Raw genomic sequence first — 23,930 nt, 5'->3', positions numbered from 1 at the left:
AACATTTATAAAAGCCTTGTGAGGCCCATTCAGGACAGGCCATTATTAAATCCAAAGTAAATAAAGTGCTTTGGATGAAATGAAGCCTGAGTTCTTTTGACTGCTGCCGCCTCTTTTATAAGTACATATGTTCTACATGTGTGTGGCTTTAGCACCCTGACAACTCCCATATTATTGCTTTCCTTATGCACAGAAGCTACTGTGGGTTGTAATATTTTCAATGTGTGCCAGCCATCTTTTTAAAAATTTTTATTGTGGCCACATCTATATGACATAACATTTCCCACATTAACCACTTTCAAGTATACAATTCATTGGTATCGGTTACATTCACAATGTTGTACTACCATTACTGCCATCCATTACCAAAACTTTCCCATCACCCCAAACTGTACCCATTAAGCATAAACTCCCCCATTTCCCACACCCACCCTTGGTAACCTGTAATCTGCTTTCTGTCTTTATGAATTTTGTGGCATCCATCTTTGTAGGTTTCTATTTCAGTGGAAACATTCGGCTCTTCATTAGCTGTAAGCGCCCTTTCTAACCTCACTTCATTGGCTTCCAAATGGGGTACTATAAATATCTTTTAGGTTTACCACACTTCATGAGTCCCCATGCACAGTCCTGATTTATTTTGAAGGCACAATCAGCTAGAACTTTCAAAATCCATAGTTTCCCCTCCCTCTATTTTAGAGCCAACTTTGTTCCTTAATAGGCTTTGAAATTTATTATGCGTGCATGTGTGTGCATGTGAGTGCATTGTTTATTTGTTGCCTTGTTTATTTGTTTATTTGTTGTCATCAATAACGTGTAACAAACACTGAGATAGAGGGAAATAGTTTAGTTTTTAAATTAAAACTTTATAATAATGCATATTGGTTTGTCTATCTAAATGCTGAACTCTTATTGGTCTCTACTGCTGTGGTACAATAAAATTGTCAGTGGAAGTACAATGAATCAAGAGAGTTTTACGGTAATTTTCTTTTGAGGCTGGAATTAATTATAGTGTAGTGACCTGTACTGTTTTGCACTGTCTTTTGTTTTTCATTTATTCTCTATTCTAGGCACTTGAAGAGGCCCAGAAAGCTATTCAGCAACTCTTCGGCAAAATCAAAGATATCAAAGACAAAGCAGAAAAATCAGAGCAAATGGTGAGTTTAGGTTTCTTTCTAACTTTTGTGCATCAAAAGAGGAAGCTATCTTCTCCTCCAGTCATACTAATTAATGGGCTTTTTCTCCCTCTTCCTGTCAACCACAGTCATTCTACATCTTTAAAGCAAGCTTGTGGATACATGCCAGAGCGAGGCAAAGAAGTTTCTAGACACACAGTGACTCACCATCCCTGCCGCCCTACCTTTGCAGTCCTGTTTTTAAATAGGAAAATTTTTTCTTCTTCCCCTTTCCCAAAAATGCTTTCCTAGTCATTTTGGATTCCTTTCTCTAGCATTTGTTTATATCATATATTTCTTAATTAAAATATATAGTATGTAACTTGGTATCACACTAAAACAGAGGGTCTGGGAGGTGGGATGCATCTTGCCCATGATATGTGCTTATGGTTTTGATTAATTTCTCCAACTCCACAAGTTTGCGTGTTGTACTCAGAGGACCCCTCTGCTGACCGAGAATTCCACATCCACCCAATCTCACTCCAAGACAGGCACTATGAACCCACTGGATCCTGGGTTCAGATTCTGACTCACACAGTGTTTCTGAATTCCAGGTTCTTCCGCTGTAAAATAAGAATAAAAACATCTACCTCACGGGGTTATTGTGAGAATTAAATGTTTGAAGAACATTTATAGTCCTAGGCTCATGTTAGTTGTTTAGTGCATGGAAGCCATTATTATTATTAATGTCATTTTTTTCCTACTTTTTTGTTTATAAAAATTCTCAAATCCTTACAAGCTTCTCTCCCTGGTGTCTTTTTTTTTTTTTAAGATTTATTTTTTATTTATTTCTCTCCTGTTCCCCCTCCCTGTCCCGGTTGTCTGTTCTCCGTGCTCATTTGCTGTGTGTTCTTCTGTGTCCACTTCTATTCTTGTCAGCAGCACCGGGAATCTGTGTTTCTTTTTGTTGCATCATCTTGCTGTGTCAGCTCTCTGTGTGTGCAGCACCACTCCTGCAGGCTGAACTTTCTTTTGCACTGGGTGGCTCTCCTTACAGGGTACACTGCTTGCACATGTGGCTCCCCTACATGGGGGACACCCCTGCATTGCAGGGCACTCCTTACATGCATCAGCACTGCTCATGGGCCAGCTCCACATGGGTCAAGGAGGCCCTGGGTTTGAACCATGAACCTCCTATGTGGTAGGCGGATGCTCTAACCGTTGAGCCAAATCCACTTCCCTCCCTGGTGTCTTTAATGCATTCCAGGGTCAGATCTGAGTTCACATTTCCATGTATCTTTTAGTTCTCTTTTTTGGTTATTCAGCAAGATAAAGGAGGATATGGAATATAGGATGGGAGAGTAGACCTTTTCAATTTTGAGTTGGCAAGCCTAGAGGCAATGGGCAGTGTGATACAGTAGTGCAAAACCTGCACCTGAGGTCAGGTTGCCTGGGTTCCAGATCTCAGTCCCTCTCCTTTCTGTGTAACCTTAAGCCAGTTTCTTAACTCTCTGTACTTCGTTTCCACATTGTAAAATCCAGATAATAGTCACATCTATATCATAGTGTTGTGGGGATTCAGTGAGATAATGTATGATGCACAGGTAGATGCTGAATAAGTATCTGTTGTTGTTGTGTTTATCGTTAGCCGTTCCAATTCATACTTTCAGACAGGCAGAGTTAGGGACCTCAGCTAACTAATAAATGAGAAGTCAAAGAAAGAGAACTCTTTCATCAAAGGAACAAAAATTAATATGTGTGTTTCATTACAGAATTGAATGGGTTGTCAGTGGAAGATGGACTGTGATTAACACTACAACTATAAAAGTGTTCTCTCATAAACAATAACAAATGTACAATACTAATGCATAGTGTTAATAATAAGGGATGTTTGGAAAAAATAAACCATGCTTAGAGGTCATAGTCTGATCATGCTGCACGGAGAGATGCAGGCCCCCCTCCCCCACTGCTTCCCTGCACAGCGCAGAGGGGCAAAGCAATGTACCAAAAAAGACGACACAACCAGTAGGGAAAAAAAAAAGAATTGAATGGTTGTGTGTGATCGAAAAGGATTTAGATTTGTGGTCCCTTCCCCCAAGATGCTGTACACTCAGCATGGTCTTGGGGACAAGTTGAAATATGATTATCAGATGACACTATCAGATGTGACTTTTGTTAGAGTTTATTGTATTCAGATTTCTAACTCATCGCTATCCTTACAATAATAACTTGCAGTTCTGGACTGTGTATGTTCCCTTTTCCAAGAGGGTGGGATGCAATGACTTCAGTTTGAGCAGGCTGCTTCTAAAGTTATTAGATGTTTAAATTTAAAGCAGTTTGCTTTCCTGGACAATGCTTTGTTAAAGGAAAGAAGAGGTAGGAGAGGGAAAGATGTGGTATCTGTTGATCTCTTTCAGTGTGCCCAGCATTCTAATAATCCCTTTTTATAAGTACTCTCACTTAATCCTTATAGCAACCTTAAGAACTAGCTATTATTATCATTACTTTTACAATTACCCATTTTATAAATAAGAAAACTGAAACTCAGTGAAGCTAAACAACTTGTTCTAGGACACAGAATTTGTAAGTGGTAGAGCTGGGATTAGCCCCAGACCTGCCTGCCTCCAAAGCCTACCATAGCATGCTCTGTCAGGTGAGAATTAAGGTAATTAACAACGGGTATTCTGTTTTACACAATGGTCGCATGTGTGTTTGGTTAGCACAGGCTGCCCTGGTAAGGACTGAGTGTCCCGTGTGTGACCTACCATTTATGGTTTTGTTTAGTGAATAGCAGGTAGCTCAGTCTTTCTAGAGAAACATAGGATATATGGTGGGAGTAATGGGAGGTCCTGGGAATGAAGAGACCCATAGTCTCTTGTGTGAAACAGTGAGGGCCTGAACAAGGAGAAGAAAAAAAGGGACAGGTTCTTGAAAGGGGGCAGAGAAGTAATATACAGGTTTCCCAAACTGATTAATGGTAAAGGGGATGAGAAGAGTCATAGATGACTGTGGCTTTTACCACTATGATTAAAGATACGTGATGCTGGAACTGAAGCAAGGAACCTAGAAAAAGATGCAGAGGTTTGTATGGAGGGGTGGGAGAGTGAGGGGAGAAGATAAAGATTTCATTGTTAGAAGTATGTAATTAGAATATTGGACCAAACTACTATATCAAGTTTATTATACCACTCTTGATTTTTTTTTTTTTACCCCATACTGAGTCATGAAAGAGGTGGTTGTTCTTAATCTTGCTTTGTTTAGTTTTATTTTGTTTTGTTGATTTTTAAACAATAGAAATGAGCTAGTTTGATGGTATGAGGGTTAAGGGTAGAAAGCAAGCTTGACGGGGAAGTCCCTTGATGGGGAAAGAAGTTTTTTACAGCTAAGATCCTTGCAGGCTTGTGGATATGGCATTGAGCTGTGTAGTTCATAGTCTTTATTTTATGAGTTCACTCAGGGGCATCAAACTCTTGAGAAATCAGGTCCCATAAACCTAACTCACTACCAATATTTTCATTTTTAATGAAAGATCAATCTATTCCATGACTAGAATGTGCCTGATATGCAGGGTATTCCCTTCCAGGAATCAAATAACCTTTGAAACCAAATTGCTATTTAGAAAATTTCTTGGTCAATATGGACTCAGACCATTTAGGAGACTATTTCACCAAGGTGGTAGGCAAGTTGGAGAGTTTTCCCTGTCACCACTGAGAATACTTTTTTAGTGACTGAACTCATATTCCCAGATACAGAGTTTCTTTCTCTTTGACACACTGGACCAACTGACCAAATTTTACTCCTACTCTCCTCAGATGGCCTTTTTGTAGACTCAGTGAAGACTGCTCCTCTTCTCTTGTTGCTTGTTCAGCTTATGTTACAGTGGTTACACTTTAGTCTTCTTGAGATTTGAGAGAAATTCTTTTACTTGCTGGAGACCTGAGCAGTAAACCCTAGTTCCATTAATAAAGACCATCTCAACAGAATTAGATAACTAATACTATCCATTTTGTACTGAATTGACAAGCTCTGTTTCAGAAGGCATACTTTCTGACCTGCTCAAGAGGAGATGCATTTACTTGAAACCCTGTAGCCTAATTGGTCCAATAATAAATTTGGATTGCTCCATTTGGGGTGAAAAATAAAGTTCATTTCATTCTCACAACTGAGGGTTTTGTAATCTTGGGTAAAGACTCTTGAAGAAATACCAAATTGAATGTAAATGGGCTAATTGGAAATTATTTTGATTTCGTGTTTTGAGAATGTTTGTATTTTTCCCAAGGGCTAGCCTTGAGAGTTTTTTCCTTGTTTCATTTGCATTATTTTCTTGTGGAGCTACTTGCAAGTGGGTTTACATCTTTCTTACCATCCTTCTTTCTATCCTGTGGTTTTTCAATATCTAGGTTAAAGAAATCACCCGCGATATTAAGCAGTTAGATCATGCCAAACGCCATCTGACCACCTCAATCACAACGCTGAACCACCTGCACATGTTGGCAGGTGGCGTCGACTCCCTTGAGTAAGCAACATCAACTTTCTCTTTGGGGTCCAGAGGAAATGTGTCACATAAAGAAAATGGCTTCATAGATTTATTCACTTCTTAGCCATGGAAGTCTCACCATCCCTCTCCACTTTCTGCAAATTTGCCTCAAGTGTTCAGTCATTTTTATTTCATGCCCTGTGATGTTCAAAACCATAACAAAGAACTGAAGTTTTGAAGTGAAGGTGAAACTGAGTCTCAGGGAGACCTAGGAAGCCTATGGGGAATGACACTAAGAATTTGGGTCATTTACATGTGGTTGATCTGTGCCATTAAGGCAGACAAGGGGATTCAGACCCATAATTGCTTTTTGCAGCCACTGCCTTGTCAAGTTTTCTTGGATGCTCTGGGCTGAGTTGCACTGTCATCGAATGTACCATATGGAAACATCTTTGAGTTATCAGTCCCTCCGCTTTTTAAAAGACAGTAACTTCCTGATTGGCTTGTAGAGGAGCCGTTGGGGATGATACAGGGGAACATTAGAAATGGCATTAAAAGGACTAGCTGATTATTTACCACATAGAAACTATCCAAAGCATCCTTTGCTAGCAGTATTCTTATATTCCAGTTTGCTTCTGTAGTCTGTCTCAAGCCCAGAATTCCTCCTGCCCCAGCCTCACTGTGATTCCATATGTGTTATATTCACAGAAACTTTGATACAGTATCCAAAGTCTTGGGGTGGAAAGGGGAGAGCTTTGAGGAGAAAAGGAGGAAGGGGCAGACTTGTTGCTGACCTCTTCCAGGCCTTGTGTGAGCCTCAGGGGATTCCTGGTCCATGCTCCTGTGAGCAGTGAGCAGTGAGACCAGCAGGCCAGTGAGATACTGGAAGAGCAGTTTCCTTTGTCACTTCCCCCAGATGCTCAGTGTTTTTCACCAAACTGTCACACCAAACAAAGAAAGGAACATAACACCTTGGCTTGAACTTGATCCTATCTTTTAAATACCTCTTAAGGGAAGTCATAAATCATTAAGTTAATTTAAAAGCCCAACCCTAGTGAAAATTTTGACCTATTAGTTTATATTTCCTTGTGGTATGTAACTGTTGGTTTTATCAGCATCCTTTTATTTTAGTTTCACTAGTTAACAGTAGGGAAAGTCAGCATGTCTGATACAAAGTTGCTTAACACTGGCCTAAAACCAAGTTTGGATTAACATATAAATGCCCTTAGTTGTGCCCTAGGAAAATGTGTTTGATTTGCCCGTATACTATGATTTTAAGATAATAAAATCCCTATCCCTGTTTTCTGTCGAAAGCCTACTAATCTCATTTTACCTAATCTAAAAAACAAATCCATAGTCTTTCCAGATTTCCTTCTCCCAACCCTGTGTGAGTCCATTACTCATTCATTCTTTTGTACCCCCGTAGCACATAACTGGTACTTCTAATTAAAACTGAGTTTATCCCACTTAGTTTTATTTAGATGTATACTTGGTTATCTCCCTTACCTGATGATGTCACTTTGAGGATTTGGACCATGTCTTATTATTTTTTTTCTCCCCAGTGCTCAGTAAATGCTTATTAAGTTGAGTTGATGTCCATTTTGGAGCTCATAGTAGGTTGTTATGCATCAGTATTCAGTGTCCTTATTGATTTTCTGAGTTCTCAACTTCTTATTTCCTTGTAGGGCCATGACCAGGCGAAGACAGTATGGAGAAGTTGCTAATCTCCTTCAGGGTGTAATGAATGTTCTGGAGCACTTCCACAAGTATATGGGAATTCCACAGATCCGACAACTTTCTGAAAGGTAAAATGTCATTGGAGAAAATGATCTTCCCTTAAGAAAAAATGGTGTTAGGAAGTGCTGGAACACTGAGCTTGGTATGTTCATCTAAGGTTATAGGAACCTTAGATGTCACCTAATCTAACTCAATCTGATACAGGTTGCCAACTCCTTACCATGTCTTCTAAAACTTCGTATAGTTAGATGGTTGCCTGGCATCACTGTAGTGGCAGCCAGTGAGTTGTATTTAGGGACAACTCTTAGTTTTCCATATTTACAAGGGAAATGTATGAGTAATCTATTTCTATATAACAAACCACCACAAAATTTAGTGGCTTAAAACAATTTTGCTCATGTAATTTGAGCTGTGCTTGGGAGCAGCTTGTCTTGACTTTGTGCGTCCTTAGCTGGGGCAGCTCGAGAGGGGACTGGAGGATCCATTTTCAAGATGGCTCACTCTCATGGCTGGCAAACAGGTGCTCACTGCCAGCTAGGAGCTCAGCCAGGGCTATAGGCTGATATTCTTGATTAATCTGCATGGACTCAGTTGGCTTCCTCCTGGTGAGGGGGCTGAGTTCCAAGAATGAGCATCCTAAGAGAACTAAGAGTTAAAGTCACATAACACCACTTCTGCTGTAGTCACAAGTCTGCCAAGATTCAAGGAAAAGAAACATAGACCCTTCATGCCACCCCCCAATGGGAGGAGTGTTAAAGTCATATTGGTAGAAAGAATGTGTAGGATGGAAGATATTATTGGCAATCTTTGGGAAATATAGTCTGCCACTGCAACATCAGATATGGCACGATGATGACTTGCTCTCTCTAACCTTGCACTTTCTTTTCCACCACCATTCAGTTTGAATCTCAGATTCAGAGCAAATAGAAAGGTGGGTTTTTAGAAACTTGATGAGGATTCTGTAGGAGGATTAGGATGGTTAATTCAGTTCCTTTTCTATTCTTAAGAAATGGCAGCAGGAAAAGTACTGAGAAGATAGAGACAATCACAGTTGACAAATCAGACCTTTCTTGCAGCAAAGAAGAAACAAAGAGGCTGGTCCTTAACAGGAGCCCTTATTTTTAACTCTGCCTTCTTAAGTCCAGATTTATTACAGGCCTGTTTCCCCTAACTTTCTTTATTCTAATTACATAAGTAATCCCTATATACATTTTCTTTATTTAAAAAGTCAAACATACAGATGGAACTTAAGTCCCCCTGTGCTACCACATCAAATCCTAGTGTCCTCCCTAGAGAGAGTGACTATTATCAATTTAATGTTTTTATCTCTCCAGATTTTTATCTGTGCACTTACATAAATCTTAAGTTTCATTTTGTGGTTTTGTTTTAAATAAATGGTTTCATACCATCTGTTTCATTTGGAACTTACTTTCTTTTTTAACTTAGCAATGTATCTTAAAGATTTTCCACATCAGTATGTATAGGCCGGGAAGCATATGTGGCTCAAGTGATAGGGCTTCCGCCTACCATATGAGAGGACCTGGGTTCAATCCCTGGGGCCTCCTGGTGAAAAAGAAGAGAAAGCATGCCTCCACAGTGAACCAGTGCCCATGTGGTGAGCTGAGTGCCCACGTGGCAAGAATGCCCACATGGTTAGCCAGTGCCTGGGCATGTGAGTCACGCAGCCACATGATGATGATGCAACAAAAGAAAGAGGAAAAGGAGAGTCAAGGTGAAGCACAGCAGAAACCAGGAACTGAGGTGGCACAGCTAACAGGGAACCTCTCTACACATCAGAGGTCCCCAAGATTGAATCCCAGTGAATCCTAGAGGAGAAAAAATGGGAAGACCAAAAAGAGAAATAGATACAGAAGATCACATAGCAAATGGATACAGACAGCAAAAACAGCAGGGTGGGGGAGGGGGAGGGGAAGGGAGAAAATTATGTATGAACCTACCTCATGCTTTTTAATTGATGTGTAGAATTCTTCTGTATAATGTAATATAGATTATTTTAATCATTTTCATATCACTGGATGGTTTGTTTTGGATTTTAAAATATACCCCCTTTTGCATATATGTATTTCTTCATAATAGATTATGGGATTTTGTGCATTTAAAATTTTAAAAACTACTGCCCACTTGTCCTCCAAAAAGGCTTCATTTATTTATTTATAGTGCCGTCTGCACAGTATGCAAGTACTTATTTCCCCCAGACTCAAAACAACCCTTCATATTGTCAGATTGTTTTCATTTTTATCAAGCTGATGAATGAAAAATGGTATCTAGTTGCTTTAATTTTCATTTGATTATTGGCTCTTTGCATTTCCCCTATGAAGTCCTGTTTATATCTCTTGCCTATTTGTTGAATTCTTTATCCCTTCTTAATTTGTAGAAGTTCTTTATATAGGCTAGATATTAATCTTTTGACAGTTCTGGGAGAACTTGCCTGTAAAACCACCTGTGTCTAGTGCCTATTTTAGAGGCAGATCTTTACTGTCCTTTCAATTTGTTCTGTGGTAATTGGTCTATTAAGTTTTTCTACTTCTTTTTGAATCAGCTTTGGGAATTTATATATTTTTTGAAAGCCCATCCATTTTGTTGAGGTTTCCAAACTTATTGGTATAAAGTTGTATGTAGCATTCCCTTATAATTTTAAAATCTTACCTATAGCTGTAGTTTTGTTCCCATTTTGATTCTGTGTCCCCCAATTTCTCTTTCTAATTAGATTTACCAGATGGTAGTAGGATTTATTGGTCTTCTCCAAGACTGATTGGCTCTGTTACTGTTGTTCTCACTGTCACTGACTTCTGCTTATATTTTTATTAGTTCCATCCTTTGTTTTATTGAGTTTATTTTAGTATTCCCACCCTCAGTCTTCTTAATTTGAAAACTTAGCTTATTTTTTTTCAGTCATTTAGTTCATTTAAGACAACAAATTCTCCATTGAATGAAGCTTTGCCTATATTCCGCTAATTTGGAAATTTAAGTGCTTTTAAGATTGTACCTTTCTAAATAGTTAATTGTTTCTGTTTTTCTTTCCTTTGTAACCTAAATTTTTTTACAAGTATGTTTTTAAAATTCCTATGTGTTCTTATATATTTAGTCATATTTTTGTAGTTAATTTCTAATTTTTTTGTACTATGATGGGTGAATATGACCTATCTAATAGTGCTTTTTAGCATTTAAATTTCCTTTGCGGCCTAATATATAGTTTTTTTTGGTTAATGTGTCAGTGTGTTTGAAAATTATGGGGGAAGTGGATGTGGCTCAACTGATAGAGCATCCGTCTACCATATGGAGGGTCCAGGGTTTGATACTCAGGGCCTCCTGGACCGTGTGGTGAACTGGCCCACGTGCAGGGCTGCCACGCGCAAGGAGTGCCATGCCATGCTGGGGTATCCCCCATGTAGGGGTGCTCCACGTGCAAGGAGTGCACCCAGCAAAAAGAACCACCCTGTGTGAAAAGCACAGCCTGCCCAGGAGTGGCGCCACACACATGGAGAGCTGACGCAACAAGATGATGCAACAAAAAGAGATGCAGATTCCTGTATTCCTGACAAGAATACAGACAGACACAGAACACACAACTAATGGGCACAGAGAGCAGACAACGGGGGTGGGGGGAGGGAGAGAAATAAATTTTTTAAATCTTTAAAAAAAAAAAAAAAGAATGGATACTCTGTTTTATACAAACTTCTAAACATCACTATAGGTTAAGTTGTTACTTGTGATTCAAACCCTTAATCTATTTAATTTTTTGTTTTTTTTTCTTATTTTTTCTTTTACATTTTTTCTTCTTATTTCATTATTTTCTTTTTTAATTTATTAGCCTGTTTGTTTTAATTTTTGATTTGTTAATTTCTGAGAAAAAATTATCAAGCTTTGATTGTCAGTTTCTCCTGGTTTTCTATCAAGTTTTTCTTTTTAAAAGCTATTTTTTATATTTAGAAGGTTCATAAATTAATTTATAACTGTTAACATATATTTGGCAGTATGAGCCTTTTTTCTATATGAAATATCTTTGTTTATCCTTTTCCTACTTTTTACCTTCAATTCTATTTGAGGGTATTTTTAAAAATAGGATATACTTTAGTCCATTAACATGTATTACGATTACTGGTATGTTTAGGTTATTGTTTCTCTTCTCCACCAGAAACTATAAGATTCTAGAAGACAGCAACTTTGACTTTCTTTATTCATGGTTATATTCCTGATACTTAGAATAGTGCTTAGTTTATAATAGATGCTCAATAAATATTTATGGAATGAATGAATGAGTAAAAAACCATTTGCCTTCTTTTTAAACTCCTCAGATCTTTCTTATCACTTCCTATGATTATTTTATCATCCAGGATTTTAGTTCTAGATTCTTATTTTTTTAATTTGTTTGTCTTCAATAAGCTTTTGTTTAGCCTTAACAATGTTATACTCTTTTTCTCTCTTACCACTTGTTGTTTTGTTTTTATTTTTGTTTTAATTCTTGCTGAAATGTATCATTTGGCAATTCTTTTAGAGAGGATCTGTGGTTATAATCTTTTGTGTCTAAAGCTTCTTTATTTCATTTTCACCCAGTTTAACTGGATGTAGAATTCTGCTTTCAAAACTTGTTTTCTCAGCACTCTGCAGACACTATTCCATTGTCTGGTGTTCCTTGTTACCTATTAAAAATCTGAAATCCAATCTGGTACTTCTTCCTTTATAAGATAAACCATTTTTGTTTAATTTTGTATTGCTTTGGACGCATTTGTGATTTGGGGTCAGGGATGGGAGAGGACTCAGGAATTTTACTAGGACATAGGTCTTTCTTTATTTGTGTTGCTCTGTACTTACTGTATCCTTAATCTGAAGGCTCATGAGTTTCTCAATTTCTGAGAAATTGTTCTCTTTCTCTCTTAAATAATCTCTGTTTTCTCATTCCCTCTTTTTGGAATTCCTAGTACATGAATATTGGAACTTTTAGATCTGCTGCCTTGTTTCTTAATTTTCCTTCATATTTTCCATCTCTATGCTTTTGGGGTGCTTTCTGAGAGAATTTTCAGCTCAATCTTCCAGTTTTAATTTATTCTTACATTCTCCCTGTTCTGCTATTTGGCCCAGCTGTTAAATTTTTATTTCAACAATCCCACTTTTTAATTTCCAGGATATGTACTGCATTCATTTTTCATGGACATGAAAAATGATCAGGAATGTTCTTTTATTGACACCTGCTAGTGAGGAAAGGCAGGATGTGCTCCTCAGCTAAGTGTACCACACTCTTCTAAAGTGAGGTGGGGCCAGAATTAGAGGTACTTCCAAGTGGGTGTGCTGGTGGCTGATCTTCTGGGCTTGGCAGCACCCTGCTCCTCCTGCTGAGTCACCCTGCGTGCTGCCTGCCTGTCTGGTCACTGCTAGATTTTTCAGCCCATACCCACTATCCTCTGTTGCTTGCTGCCTGACCTGAGTGGGCAAGGTGAAAAAGACAGATGTGGGCACTGTCTTAGTTGTCCCTATTGCAGGAGCCCAACATATAGTGGCAGTTACCCCCTCCTATTCCTGGTATCTGCCAACCTTGTCTTTTTTTTTTTTTTTCCAGAAGCTCATTTAGACAGAGGTTTCCAACTTCTTCAGTCCTGTGCTATCAGGAATTCCTCAGAGCTATTAGTCTGCCACCTCTTTGTGTGCTTGGTTCTGGACTTTTATTCAAAATCCTTTCATTAGTTCTGAGAATCTGGGGCAGGAAAGAGAGGTTGCAGCATGTGCTCAGTGTGCCATCATACAGTGGAAATGCCAGAGAACTACTAAGGACTGTTGGCAGAACACTAGGGAAATCACCACCCTTTCCCCCATCCTTGCTAACCTCTTCACACTTAGAACTGGCTGATAGCCATTTCACATGGGAGAGGTGAAGCCGCCCAGAAAGCAGACAACCAGGACTTTATGAGCTGCAAAAAAAGAAGGAAGGCAGCCTTTCTCTCAGTGGGTGGGGTAGGAAGGAGGAAGGCAGTGTTGCCTCCTGCCACTATCAGGATAATCCAGTTGCTCTGTTTTTCTCATTCATTTAGTCTTTCCTTCATTTACCTAGTATTTACTATGTACCTTCTATATCTCAGGCCCTATGCTAGAGTGTGGAAGGGACAAGAGAAGGATGATATAGTCTGCCTCAAAGAGTTCACCATTTTTGTGTGGAGATTAGAAACACCAAGAGTATATTTCAGTATCACATAAATGCAACAAAAATGGTATATGCTATAAAGGTATACCAGGATCTCAGAAGAGGAATTTATCACTCAACCTTCAGGGGCTGAGGGTAGGAGTCATAGCAGAGCTCATTTCTTTCCTCCCTCCGTCCCTCCCTCTGTCCCTCCGTCCCTCCCTCCCTCCCTCACTCCCTCCCTTCCTTCTTTTTCTCTCTCTCTCTTCTGGTATTTTTTTTAATTTTGACAGTTGTAGGTTTGATGCAGAAAGTACAGAGTTCTCATATACCACCCCCCAACAGTTTTCCCTATTATTAAACAATTTGTATTATTTGGTACCTTTGTTACAATTGATGAAACAGTGTTACTATAATTATATTATTAACTGTAGTCCATAGTTTACACTAGGGTTCAATCTTTGTGTTGTATAGTTCTATGGGGTGTTTATTTTTATTTTTATTTTTATTCTGGTAATATATGTACAACCCAAAATTGTTTTCCATGTTAACCGTAAGTCAGTGGGATACCACCCTCACCATCTAGCACCAAAACTTTTCCAAGACCTCAGACAGAAACTCATAAAAGGATGTAAAAGAAGAGAGGGGAAACATCATAGCAGTTTGGAATGCAATGGAGAGTAATAAGGCTGGAAAGGTAGATAGGGTCAGATTTTATATGCCATGCTTAAGAATTTATTCTTTATTTTGTGGTCAATGAAAGATTTAAGCAGGGTTGAGGCATGATCTCATTTGTATTTTTTTAAGTCTGGTAAATTATTACTATAAGAGGCTGGAGACTAAGACTCTTGTCTAGACTAGGAAAGATAAGGTCCTTAACCAAGGCTGTGATCCTGAGGTGTGGTTAGCAGTTGGTTACCAGTTGGCTGTGTGGGAGGGGTATGTTGATGAGAAAGACAGCAGGACGAAATTTGATTTATAAAAAGCAATCCAGCAGAGCCTGTGTAGCTCAGTGGTTAAGCTTTTGCTTTGCATGTACAAGGTCCTGGGTTCAATCCCCGGTACCTCCTAAAAAGAAAAGAAAAAAAGAAAAGCAATTCAAGGGCAAACATGAAATAAATATATTCTTTTAGGGCTCTTCACTTTTTAACATTTTTCAGAGAGGAAGTTTGTAAATTTGAAGGAACTTTGTGATGTTCACTATTATAATGACATTCCCTTTAAGAAAAGAAAATCCAATATTCTTTCATTGTATTTCAGTGCACCAAACATTCATTATTGTGAATAATGAATTTGTTTTCATAACCTCTATTTGCAAAATTCTATGAAGGTTAATACAGAATATGTACTATTAAATATCCCTGAAAAGAACACAAAAGGAAAAACCTTCTTGCCTTCAGTTCTTGAATTTGATTATTTTTCAAGAGGTACTAAATGTTTGAGGAAAGTCCAGACTTCTTATTTTTAGTATCATTTCTGGTGAATTTTCTTCCCTTACGTTTACATAGCAGTGGTAGAACCATCTGGAAATGATAGAAATAGCTGTTTGTTTGGGGGGAGGGAAGAAGGGAGGAGAGTTACACCCTATACATTGCTTCAGTTTCTCTAATTTAATATAAGCTTGCTATCTATAAATTGTAGAAGTCATAAGAAAGATTGTTTTCTAAAACATTTACTTGTTTATTTGAAATATCAAGTTCATGGACCTTGATTTCAGTGTAGCTATTTCTTTCAACAGCCCTTCTGGAAAATGCTTAAACGTTTAATGTACCATTGAAGAAAAGAGTTTTTTTCTTTAATACTGTCTTTACATTTCAAATCCTCCTGGCTTAAGCATGAAAGCAAATGTGACTAGTTATCAGTCAATATTTCCTAAGAAAGAATAGAAGATTCCTGAATTCTTTTGAAAGCCGTAAGACCAATAAACTACAACACTTTTTTCAGGGCCATTTCTAATCTCTTTTTTTTTTTTTTTTCATTTCTAATCTCATATATGTCAGAGGATCACATGTTAGGAGTATTGCACTGTATTGATAAGAAAATTTTCAGCAGACAATGTGAAACAGGCAAGATTGACTTTATTCAAAGCTATGTGCATTAGAGAAGAGAGAGACCAGAGGCGCGCCGCACTTGTGTGTGTGTGTGTGCGCGCGGGAGAGAGGGAGAGGGAGAGGGGGAGGGGCTGACTGGAAGACTATCAAAACAGGGGAGAGAATGGGCTCAACCTGCTGAAGTAGTAGAGTGTTTAAGGACTGGGATAAGCTAATGGAAGGTACTGAAGTGGGAGGTAAAACAATGGGTGTGTCCCTTACATCATGTATCTCCTGAGTTTACTGTTCTGGACAGGGAAAACAAGCTCTCTATGGATTCTGTAAGGGTCAAGGTGCAAAAGGGAGGTCAGGGGCCTAAAGACAAGAAGAGGCCTGACTAAAGTTTATTCAAGCTAAGGTAAAGTTAAAGCCATCTTCATCAGTAACACAGTAGGGGATTTCTTAAGCTTTGCTGATCACAGGGTTCAGGTAAAATTCAACATTATCAGTATTATGAAAGAGAACTAAACTAGGGAATGAGAGGCCTGCCAGGCTGTATGATTTGACAAATTATTCGTAGGCCTCCTCAGTTTCTAAAGTAAAGGGGTAGTACATGATGATCTCAGAATCTTCCCGGGAAATGCGTGTAGCTCAGTGGTTGTGCCTGCTTTGCATATATGAGGTCTAGGGTTCAATTCCTGCTACCTCCTAAAAAACGAAAAACTTCCCACTGAGTCCCTGTAAGGTTCTAGGTTCGTGTTCTGATCAGTACAAATCCCATGTGCTTGCGAGTTCAGTTTATTTGTGAGCTTTTGAGGCTATTTCCTTTGTAACTGTCTTCCACAAGGTAATGCAAGCTTTATCCACAAATGTCCAAATAATTTTCATAATTTGCTTCCTCTCTGGTATTGCCTCTTATGAAAACTGGTAACACATTTAGGAAAAGACATCTTTGGACAACCTTGAGACCACCTGACTGAGCACCTTAGAAGATGTCAGAAGCCTCTCGGTCAATCTTCCTTTCCGTGTGGCATAGCAAGCCGCAGCAGGCTGTCACCACCCAACCAGCTGCACTTATTTGGATGCGAGGGGGAATTGTTATTTATCCTGTTCTCTGTTCATTGCAGACTGATTTTCACCATTGTAGGCAATGTTGTTAGTTCAGCTCATGTTTATGCGGGCTTGTCGGGAGCTAGGGTTGGGAGGATGGGTCAGATGGCCCAAGGAATTGGGGGTAGGGTTGAGGTGAATTACTTTTGATTACACACAGCTCAACAGTGGCACAGCCAAGTCTAGAATATCTCAAGAGATGATTTTGAAAATGGGTTAAAGAACCTGGTAAGAAGGTCTACAAATCATAGTCTGCTACTTCACCTTCTCTTTTGTACTCTGGAAGTACCAAGCCCCATCATAAGCTCTGGTTGTCTTTTTAGCCTCCTCTATTTTAGAGCCAGCAAGAATATGAAATTAGAGAAAGGTGGCACACAAGTAAGGTGACAGGGACAGAGCTGGGACCATCAGGATTGTTGAAGTATTCAGGAGCCCTTAGACTACAGCTGCTTGAGTGCCCTTGGCCAGGCATGGGACTTGCCCTAAAGAAATTGAGCATTTGTCCCCTGTGGCCTAGGAGAGAACTAGTACTCTGTGTGTGCTTTCAAGAAGAGGGCAGGAACAGAGGGGCCTGACCCATTATGTTGGAGTCACAAGATGCTGTGAGGTACACTTTTAGAAAAGCATGTTCTTTTCTCATCTCAGAGTTCACACGCAAAGAATGTTCTCTGTGTCTGTTGGACAGTTCTAGATGGATGATCCTGATTCTGATCTAGAGGGCTAAGCCAGTGATAGCCTTATCCCAGTCATTTCTGCCCCTTGAAAATTGACTCAAGAGGGTATGGTTATCGCTGCAATGATAGTAACAAATTTTTGCTTATCGATGTGTGCAATACCTTTGAACTTGAGGTTTGCTAATACTGAGTCAGCACAAGACTTAGCGAGCTTATTTACATTACTTATGTTTTTGAGAGTGACAGCCTTTACTTCAAAGTCAAATCAGTTCTTCTAAAAAAAGATGGACTAGTTTTGTTGATGTGGATGTGAATATTAAAGCAAAATGTTTTTTTTGTTAATGATTCAATTATTGGAAAACCGAAGGAGTTTTGAAATAATTTGGTATGTAAGTCTACTTTTTCAATTGTAAATTATATTGACTCTAAATACAGATCAAGTATTTTCAATGAAAATATTGTGCCTGAATTGACATGTGCTGTTAGTATAATATACACACCATATTTTGAAGTTTAGTGTGCAAAATGCATGTAAAATATCTCATTATAGTTTTAAATTTATTACTTGTTGATCTGATAATATTTTTGATATATTGGTTTAAATAAGCTGTATTGTTAAAATTTAAAAAAAAGAGAGGGTATGGTTGGTTATTGGCTACAAACCTACCTATGAAAGTGGTTTAAACAGTTTTGAAGATAGTGGAAAAATCCTGGAAAGTATTCAGAATAAGGCATAATTATAACTGTACCACGGGAAAAACCAGACTGTTTCAGGTCCTGCCTATCCTCTCATTTAAAAAATTTCTCAGCAGATTGCCAGGCTCTGCCTAGTAGCCAAATAATTGTCGTTTTGAGCTGTTCATTTTTTCTAGAAACTTTGTAAAGTTAATTCCAAAGTAACAGGGTGGAGACCAAGGTAAAAAGAGCACTGTTGTATGGTGCTTTTAGCAAAGATAAAGTATCTGTCTCAGGCTCAGGGCAATCCAGTCAGGCCCCTAAGCCTCCACCCTCCAGCTCTGAGGCTGGCTAGGAGCCTGGTGTCCACAAACACCAGCCCCTGGGAGGGTAGGATCCTTTGCAAGGGCAAAGGATCTTCCTCATTTTAGCTGCTTCTCCTTTCTCTTCTTTCTTTTAAGCTGACAAACATATCTTGAGCTTCTAGTGTATACGCAAAGCATTGTGTTAGGCACTAGCCTCTCCTTTCTGACTGGTTTTCACTGTAACCCAGTCCTCAGGTTCATAATCTTTTTTTTTTTTTTAAGATTTATTTATTTATTTATTTCTCTCCCCTTCCCCCCCACCCCGGTTGTCTGTTCTCTGTGTCTGTTTGCCACGTCTTCTTTGTCCACTTCTGTTGTTGTCAGCGGCACGGGAATCTGTGATTCTTTTTGTTGTGTAATCTTGTTGTGTCAGCTCTCCGTGTGTGCAGCACCATTCCTGGGCAGGCTGCACTTTCTTTCACGCTGGGCAGCTCTCCTTATGGGGCGCACTCCTTGCGCGTGGGGCTCCCCTACATGGTGGACACCCCTGCGTGGCATGGCACTCCTTGCGCGCATCAGCACTGCGCATGGGCCACCTGCACATGGGTCAGGGAGGCCTGGAGTTTGAACTGTGGACCTCCCATATGGTAGGCGGATGCCCTAACCACTGGGCCAAGTCCGCTTCCCCATAATCTTCTTAAAGAACTAAATCTTTATTCAGTGGCCTTCAATCTAAATTAGCAATTCATTTTTTCATTTGGATCTTTTTCTTTTAGAAAACATTCTTTTTGTTCATTTCCTAAAACTTAACAATCCTGATAATTGGCTTCTGGGTTGGAAAAAAGAATCTGAAAGAAAATGGAGCTCTCTTTTCATTCTGTACTCCAAGGAATAGAAAAGCAGTTATACCAGTAATCCAAAATCTTTTTATATTTAATTTGGGCATTATTATATAGCATTTTCCTACAGCATTAACTACCTCCCAATTTAAATTTGTAGAGATTGACATGTACCACCTGATGACTGATGAGGGGTGGCCTAGAATAATTATCCTGAGACTAAATTGTATCCCTGGATCCTGATCATAAACCTGCTACTCAACTAATGTGTGACTTCTCTTATTTAACCATACCCCTCTCCTCCTTCCTGGATGATCTCCAAAGATTCCAACAGTTTTGATACTGATCTGTGCAAAATTTCCCATGGCTGTTTGAAATTATGCCAGGCAATAATGTGGTTCTCTTCTCTTCACAGAGTGAAGGCTGCCCAGGCTGAGTTAGGACAGCAAATCCTGGCAGATTTTGAAGAAGCGTTTCCTTCCCAGGGTACCAAGGTATTATTTTGCATTTTTCCTCTAGTCTTTAGATACCATCACTATTCTTGCCTAATTCATACTCACTACAGTTATTATTCATTTATCATTCCAAAAGTGTTTGCTGGCACCTGCAGATTTGTGTACTGGATGTTCAGGGTAATGAGATCATCCTTGATTTAAAATATCCCAGAAGCACTGTTGATTCTTCATCTTTGTTCTTCCAGCATCAAAAAGTGAGGGTTTGTTTTGGTTTAATTTAATGTATGTCAAATGTATTATCTTGTCTGCCCTGTAAATTCCTTTCTTCTCATGGCTGTGTTTTAAAAAAAAAATCTTCAAGCACAATATTTTTTAGGCTTGTTACATAACTCATTTGGTCTCTGTTTGGTGAAGAGACAACCGGAGAAGCAGCTTTATGTTAACTGAGAGAGTGACACAGTTAGGAGACTCATTGTAATGATCATAATCCAATTCTTTGGAGTTAATGCCCACTAGCTATCTTTGGTAGTGGAGCTGTTTGTGTTGTGTCTGCAAAGCCCACAGTATTTCACTTGTGAGCGCTGGGTTACACTTCACATGGAACAAGCTTTCCCTCGCTTGGCTGTCATTGTGCTTGGGTAACTGCTTTTAGCTCTATCCTTCAACTTATCGCAGATGTAATCTTAATGCTTTGCATGTGTTGGTGTGTGGAAGAACCTTCAGAAGCTTTTTTCTCTATAATTTCAAGAGAATTATAAAATTTCAAGAGAAAGGATAGTTCAAGGTAGAAATTAACCTAAGCACATGTGCACTTGGTGCATGGAGATGGGGGAAGTATATGTTCATTTACTGAGCCAAGGAAAGTTTCCTGAAGTTGCTTTGTAATCCGGTAACTGTAAATAGCTTCATCATTTTCTTGGTGCTCCATAAAAGAAACTTGGGAAGTAGGTGGGGGCGGCTGCCCAGGCTTTTGAAGTTCACTTTCTATAGGAAACCTGCTCCTGATTGAATGTCTTCATATGTTGTGGCCATCTTCTAGCAATCAGATATTTTCTTTGTAAGGCACTTTTCTTTGAGGACTTCATATTCCTCATACATCTGACATAACTGTGAGGAGTGGATGTTGGAAAGCCATTTTTCCTATTTACCACATGAGGAAAATGAAGAATAGACAAGTAAAAAGGGATTGTTAGGATATTCACAGATAGATACTTTTTAGTCAAGAGTCTGCTTTACCATATTCTGCTGCCCCATTCCAGTTTCAAGCAGTTTCAGAACTATGTTGATGAAACCCAGCTTTATTATTTAGAAGAAACTAACCACGGCCTACTTTATATCTTTTTCCCATATCCCTCTAGCCATATGAAGTTCAAATGGTTTTCTTTAACAACTCGCCTCACTTTTCTGACTCTGTGACTTAGTTTTTAAAGAGTTTTCTCTTTTCCTTTTTTAAAAACTATTGCCTTTTCTTAAAAGAGCTTGTGTTTTTTAATTCCTGCTCCACAAATGGAAATCAAGATATTAAAAAAAAATTATCCAAGGTAATCTAGTAAGTCCTTTTCAGATGATAAAATCTGAACCCATAGGTTTTGGCAAGCACTTCTGACCCATAGCAAGAGTTGAGCAGTTATATAGTGAGTGAATCACAGCCACTCAGCACAGAGCAGGTCAACATTTTTAACAATTCAGGTATCAGACAACTTAGGTAACATTTATGAAACACTTGAACTTCAGTTGAGATGAATAGAATTGGACAAAATTGGCAAAAACCATAAAGATTTGTAAGAATATTATGCATCACCTAATGAAAGCCCATTGTTTTTAGATGAGGTTGAATAACTGCACCAGAGCTATTTGACTGTTTAGCCAAGCCAAGGGTAGATTCCAAGTGTTCTTTTTGTTAGAGCCCACTCAGCCAATCCTGTCCATTCAGTGATTTACTATAAAAAGTACAGCAATTTGGAAATGTCTTCAGTAATAACAAAGGCCTGCTCATCGTGATGTATCAATATAGTCCCCTGATGCACTGTGTTTTAACAAGTGAAGGGCCAGTTTGTCATCATATTTTATCTTTGGCTACCTCTCTGGGTGGTTGACTACCAGTGAAACAAGTCTGATGGTTTGGAATCTGGTTTTAGGTTTTAAAGTCCTCAACACTGTTTAACACAAATACAGTAATTTAAGGGCAGGAATTCCAGAGGTTGGAGTTGGGATGGTGGCACATGTGGCATGAGGCTGGTGTCATTCTGACTTTGAGAGCTCCTCAACAAAGCAGCTTCAGTTTTGGTATTCAGAAAGTAAAAGTTCCTATGCTCATTGCTGGCCCTGTTTTCCAAAACGTCTCATTGCTGATTCACAGAGACGCTTTTATATGTTGGCTACTAAGAGACTGGTTTAATAATTCTGTCATCGAGGAATAAGTAACTAAAATGTCTATCCACAGTAGAAAGAATGAGTGTCAGGGGAGTGGGAGTAATAATAACAAAAGGAGAGAATCAAGAAGTAGCAGCTGTCAGAGGCCATGAGATTTAAAAGTTGTTTCTGGCTGTTGAACTGATGCATGTCGTCTGTTTTACCAGAGGCCAGGAGGACCCAGCAATGTCCTAAGAGATGCATGTCTGGTTGCTAATATTTTGGACTCCAGAATCAAACAGGAAATCATCAAGAAGTTTATTAAACAGCATCTGTCAGAATATCTAGTACTTTTTCAAGAAAACCAAGATGTAAGTATTTACCAAATGAGATCAGATGTTACGTTTGAATTTATGGAAAAAGGAGCGGTCTCAATCCTACTGGTTTATTCTTTATTAGTATTATTACTTTAAAGTATTGATGTTGAACTGTGAATCCTAGGGGCTGGCTATAGTTCAGTGGTTCTTAACCATTTGGGGATCGCCGATCTTTTGGAGAAATTAATGAAAGCTACAGATCTTCTCCCCAGAAAAATACACCTACTCACAGAACTTTGCATACAGTTTCAGAAAATTACAGACCCGTGAAGCCCGTTCATGTACCCCAAGTTAAGAGCCTCTGGATCAAAGTAAAATAGGTAGCCCACATTCTTGAAAACAGCGAGAAATAGAAACACAGGCTGTCTTTTTCTTGGTTCTGTCTTTTCGCTTGTTTCCGTAAACTGTCTGTACTTCTTTTAAGTACTGAGGTAGTTTTTGTTCTCTGTCTTAATAAGGTTGCCTGGCTGGACAAAATTGACAGACGCTATGCCTGGATAAAACGCCAGCTTGTAGACTATGAGGAGAAATACGGCCGTATGTTTCCACGTGAGTGGTACATGACCGAGAGAATCGCAGTAGAGTTTTGCCATGTCACAAGGTAGATTCCAACTCTTTCCTGATTCTGCCAGTAATTGAATTTTTGATATCAATCTCTAGGTCTTTAGTGTTCCATTTTTGCCTATGGATTGGATACATTTCCTTATTCTACCAAATGATACCACCCTTGCTTCTTATTATGGCCCCATTCTCTGCTTCCCTCTTTGCTTCTGGGTTTTGATGTGGACTAGCCCTTGTCTCAAACAGCCTGCTTTCTCTACCTCACCAAGTCAAGATTCAGTAACCAGATCTACCTGCAGTGATCTGTAGCTCCCACACCTCCCTGCCTGTCTCTATTACAAATATCAGTGTACAGTGTATGTATCCATCATTATTTTGCTTTTCTGACTTGCTAGAGAGTCACTTCACTTCTGTAAGGACAGAAGTACTATCTACTCGAATGGCATGACAGAAGCTGTGGAATTATTTGTTGTTCAATTTCCTACCTCTAATATGATAGTCTCTATATAGTTAATAAAACTGATGTCTGTGTGTTCCGAGCATTTTAAAGACTTTCTGTCACTTACTCTCTTTATAATACCAGTAAGTATAGCCCAAGCCCAGGTATTTTCTTTGTGTTAAAGAAGATTAGAGCATGACAAAGCTCACACTGGTACTAAACTTTTTTTTTTAGGTCCAGAATGTATTTTTTTTTATAATTACTAATGAGATATTTTACTTTTTTTTTTTTAAGATTTATTTATTTATTTAATTCCCCCTCCCTTCCCCCGGTTGTCTGTTCTCTGTGTCTATTTGCTGCGTCTTGTTTCTTTGTCCACTTCTGTGTTGTCAGCGGCACAGGAAGTGTGGGCGGCGCCATTCCTGGGCAGGCTGCACTTTCTTTCTCGCTGGGCGGCTCTCCTTACGGGTGGACTCCTTGCGCGTGGGGCTCCCCTACACGGGGGACACCCCTGCGTGGCAGGGCACTCCTTGCGCACATCAGCACTGCACATGGGCCAGCTCCACATGGGTCAAGGAGGCCCGGGATTTGAACCGCGGACCTCCCATGTGGTAGACGGACGCCCTAACCACTGGGCCAAGTCCGTTTCCCCAG

The 23,930-nt window shown here is 39.2% G+C and overlaps 1 protein-coding gene across 9 annotated transcripts in view; it reads left to right on the top strand.

The window, feature by feature from the left end:
- Positions 1-23,930, top strand: part of VPS53 (VPS53 subunit of GARP complex) — a 204,582-nt gene that overhangs the window by 94,840 nt on the left and 85,812 nt on the right. For all 9 annotated transcript variants that reach the window (XM_071210446.1, XM_071210445.1, XM_071210441.1 and 6 more), the window contains 6 exons: positions 1,068-1,154; positions 5,513-5,628; positions 7,275-7,394; positions 19,508-19,586; positions 22,127-22,270; positions 22,735-22,877. In XM_071210446.1, coding sequence (XP_071066547.1) covers positions 1,152-1,154; positions 5,513-5,628; positions 7,275-7,394; positions 19,508-19,586; positions 22,127-22,270; positions 22,735-22,877 — 605 coding nt within the window. In that variant the 5' untranslated portion in view covers positions 1,068-1,151. The remainder of the gene's footprint in view (positions 1-1,067; positions 1,155-5,512; positions 5,629-7,274; positions 7,395-19,507; positions 19,587-22,126; positions 22,271-22,734; positions 22,878-23,930) is intronic.

Source organism: Dasypus novemcinctus, chromosome 21 (assembly GCF_030445035.2).
Source record: "Dasypus novemcinctus isolate mDasNov1 chromosome 21, mDasNov1.1.hap2, whole genome shotgun sequence".
Taxonomy (NCBI): domain Eukaryota; kingdom Metazoa; phylum Chordata; class Mammalia; order Cingulata; family Dasypodidae; genus Dasypus; species Dasypus novemcinctus.
The sequence above is the reverse complement of the archived record's forward strand: the minus strand, read 5'-3'. Positions and strand labels throughout refer to the sequence as shown.